This window comes from Crocuta crocuta, unplaced genomic scaffold (genome assembly GCF_008692635.1).
Source record: "Crocuta crocuta isolate KB4526 unplaced genomic scaffold, BGI_CrCroc_1.0 scaffold1421, whole genome shotgun sequence".
Classification (NCBI taxonomy): Eukaryota; Metazoa; Chordata; class Mammalia; order Carnivora; family Hyaenidae; genus Crocuta; species Crocuta crocuta.
This window is the reverse complement of record NW_027527865.1, coordinates 26,688-30,244: the sequence shown is the minus strand read 5'-3', so window position 1 is coordinate 30,244 and position 3,557 is coordinate 26,688. Positions and strand designations below refer to the sequence as shown.

The window sequence follows — 3,557 nt, the reverse complement described above, 5'->3', positions numbered from 1 at the left end:
CTTGTGAAGGTGCATAGAAGAAAGTTTTTACTTTGAAATTAGAAACAAAATAATTAAAAAATAAAACAGTTTAAAATTAGTCTTGAAACTTACTCAAACATTTCTCTATAATACTGGATATTGCAGTGCCATATGTAGATCTTTAAACCAATATATTTATTCTTTATTTAGACTAATTTACTATATTGCCAAACAATTTTCAGTAGTATCATCAGGCAGCTACCCTGAAACCATAATCAATTCTATCATAAACTCTATCAAAACTCTTTCTTACTGTAAATACGACCATCATATAAACTATTTGAATCATTTCTTAACTTTGCCCAATACATAAAAAAATTTGATATATTCATCTATGATCCACATTAGCCACTTAGTAGGTTTTACATACTGGGNCTCCTTTTTAAAAAATTTCCTGAACAATATATTTTTAATTATTATCAATTATGAACTTTTTTGAACAAAATAGACTAGGAAAGCACATACATTCACATTTTTTTAATTTTTTAATTTATTTATTTAAATTCAAGTTAGTTAACAGACAGTGTAGTATTGGTATCAGGAGTAGTACTCAGTGATTCATCACTTACGTATAACACCCAGTGCTCTTCCCAACATTACCTGTTAATCGATGCCCATTATCATTAAGGATGCCCATTCCCACTAAGGATGAGCTCATCTTTAATGTCCATCACCCATTTAACCCATCCCACCACCTATCTCCCCTCCAGCAATCCTCAAGTTATTGTCTCTATTTAAGAGTCTCTTATGGTTTGCCTCCCTCTCTGTTTTTATCTTATTTTCTATTTTTTTTCTTCTGTTGGAAAGTGGATAGAAAGGAGAAAGAGATACAAGGTTTGCCATAATATTAACATAATGATACAAGCTCTCAGAGTTTATATCCACTACCAGTAGTAGGTAACCATAATTTTAGGAGTGTTTTATCTTTTTCTTAATTCATTGATAAAATTTATATCACTTCTGAAAGACAGTTGTAGTGTTGAGCAAAATGGAGTAGACCTGAAGATTTGAGTGTATACTTTGCTATTTATTGCACAGACGATCAAACAATTTAGATAGCCTGCAGTTTAATCAGAATAAAATAATATCACCTCCCAGAAGTTCACATTGGTAATGACTTAGTATTTTTCTGATTTAATGTTTGTAAAAACGTGATGTGCTGTACAAGTGTAATGTTATGTTATTAGTTGTGGTACTAGTTCCTTTATTTTGCTGTAGGTGACAGGGTTTTCAACCAGGGAAATCTGCTACAGTAAAAGTAACAATCCTCTCTTAATTGTTTGCCTTTGTCACAAGAGGGATCTTCACTTAAATAGGCAAGTTAGCTTGGGATTTATGGTAACAGAGCTTCCTGATGGGTCTATCAAATGATGTTTTTTGTATGAATAACTTTACTATTAAGCTAAGTCGTTTCCATGATAACTAAACTAAGAGTGGAGATGAGGGAGTGATTTGATCCATTCAAGATCTCCTCAATTTATTTAGAGGCTGTTTTAAGCTGCTTTAAGAAATATCTATCTGTTGTGCAACATAAATTACCGACTAGACATGTTTATCTCCATTTTGGAAGTATAGTTTATCACATTTAAAACTTGAGACTTTTACTATAAAAAAATGTTAAAAATGATCATTGCGTTGTCATAGAAAAAATATCCAACATTATATATAAGAAAAATGTAGTGGTGTCTTGATGAAAAAAATTGAAGCACGGTTACCTGAAATTTGATACTTGATAAAGTACAACACTGTAACAGAAGAGTCAAATAAGGAATAATGTATAAACTTTGAAAGAAAGCCCCACTCCCCTCCATAAAAAAAATCTCCATTGGAGTCTCTTTTAGATTGTCCTAAATCTGTATATTGTCATCTATTATAAAATATATCATTGCCTTGTTTAATAGAAGATCATGCTTTTCCATAAGAGAAGAGAGTTTTACATCAATCTATCTCATCTCAGTATGTTGCCCCTCAAATGCACAGCCAGAGCTACCTCTCCCAGATCTTTAAGGTAGCCTCCACGTTGAAAGTTTCCAGCCTTCCTTCCTCTTAAGGTTTTTTGGCTAAAGACCAACTGAATACCAATCACTTCTGGAGTCATAAGCTGTTGCCACCTACAACAGCTGGGAGAGAAAAACACTGGAATCAAATCAGACACTATTCATACAACCTGTGAAGAAGTTACAGCCTTTTCTTGTATTCAGTAAATAACTCCTAATGGAAACATTTGGCTCCTCAACTTCAGAAGTCTCCCTATGGCCTCTGTCACAGGCAACAATAGCACTTATTTGTTATCAATGCATATATGTGTCTTTATGGCCTTTTCTGAATTTTAACAGAGTAAAATGTCTTCATATGTTTATTTTGTTTGTTAAGAAGTTTCTAAAGTACAATGTTTCAGTAGAAGACCTTTCTTTTGTAGGAACACTTCATTGAAGTAATAAAGAACCAAGAATTCCTCCTGCTTCCAGCTAATGAAATTTCAAAACTTCTGTGCAGTGATGACATTAATGTGCCTGATGAAGAAACAATTTTCCATGCTTTAATGCAGTGGGTGGGGTATGACGTGCAGGCTAGGCAAGGAGACCTAGCAATGTTGCTTTCTTTTATCAGACTGCCATTACTTCCACCACAGGTATGGAAATTTACCAATGTAACATATAATTCTAAACTACCACTAGGCCTTAATCCATTCATTTCATCTGATTTTATTTTATTCAGAGGATTTCTGTTAATTGCAGTGTACATATTTCACAGAAGTACATATCCAATCTTTAATTTGCACTATATTTTATGAAGAAAGAAAATAATGATTAAAAATAAACTACAGATAATCCTTAAATTTTAGCATATTCATTAGTTTGTTTCCTCTCTCACCAAACAGCACTCATAAGAAGCAAAGAAAATGATCAGGCTCTTTTTTCTTTCCTTCTAGACAAGTTGATAATAACCAGTATAAACATCCCAGAGGAGAGTCTAAGAAGGAGTTAGAGTCTGGATAATACTTACTAACATGGTTACTTAGCTGCTACGATTGAAAGAATACCATAAAACTTCACATGCACTACAGCATCATTATAATTGCATCCTCATCCTGCATGCTGAAGGATTATAGTAAAAATGATCTAAAAACAAACAAACACTCTTGGATATGATTTAGGATTGACCTACCTCATACTGAATTTTAGTAAGTGAAGTTCAGTGAGGTTGGAGTGCAGTCTCACTATATACTTCTAACATTGGTGACAACCATATTTTTGCTGTAACAAATTGATCAATAGAAGATATCACTTATATATCACACATATGAATATATTGCACATATGCACATTTCATATATTATACAGCCTGTGACTAAAGTCATCAAAGATCATCTACATGGAAAGAGGGGATGTCTACATTTAGTGGATCAGTAGTTTCTAACCATTAAAATTAATCAATTTCAACAATTAAATGTTAAATGTTAGCATTAAAAATAGAGTATTAATTTACTGATTATTTCTCTACCTTTTTTACTTTTATATATTAATTAAATCCAT

The 3,557-nt window shown here is 32.4% G+C and overlaps 1 protein-coding gene across 1 annotated transcript in view; it reads left to right on the top strand.

Moving 5' to 3' along the window:
• Positions 1–3,557, top strand: part of LOC144245579 (kelch-like protein 4) — a 21,663-nt gene that overhangs the window by 8,152 nt on the left and 9,954 nt on the right. The window contains exon 5 of the mRNA XM_077780978.1: positions 2,441–2,653. Within this exon, the coding sequence (XP_077637104.1) occupies positions 2,441–2,653 (213 nt within the window). The remainder of the gene's footprint in view (positions 1–2,440; positions 2,654–3,557) is intronic.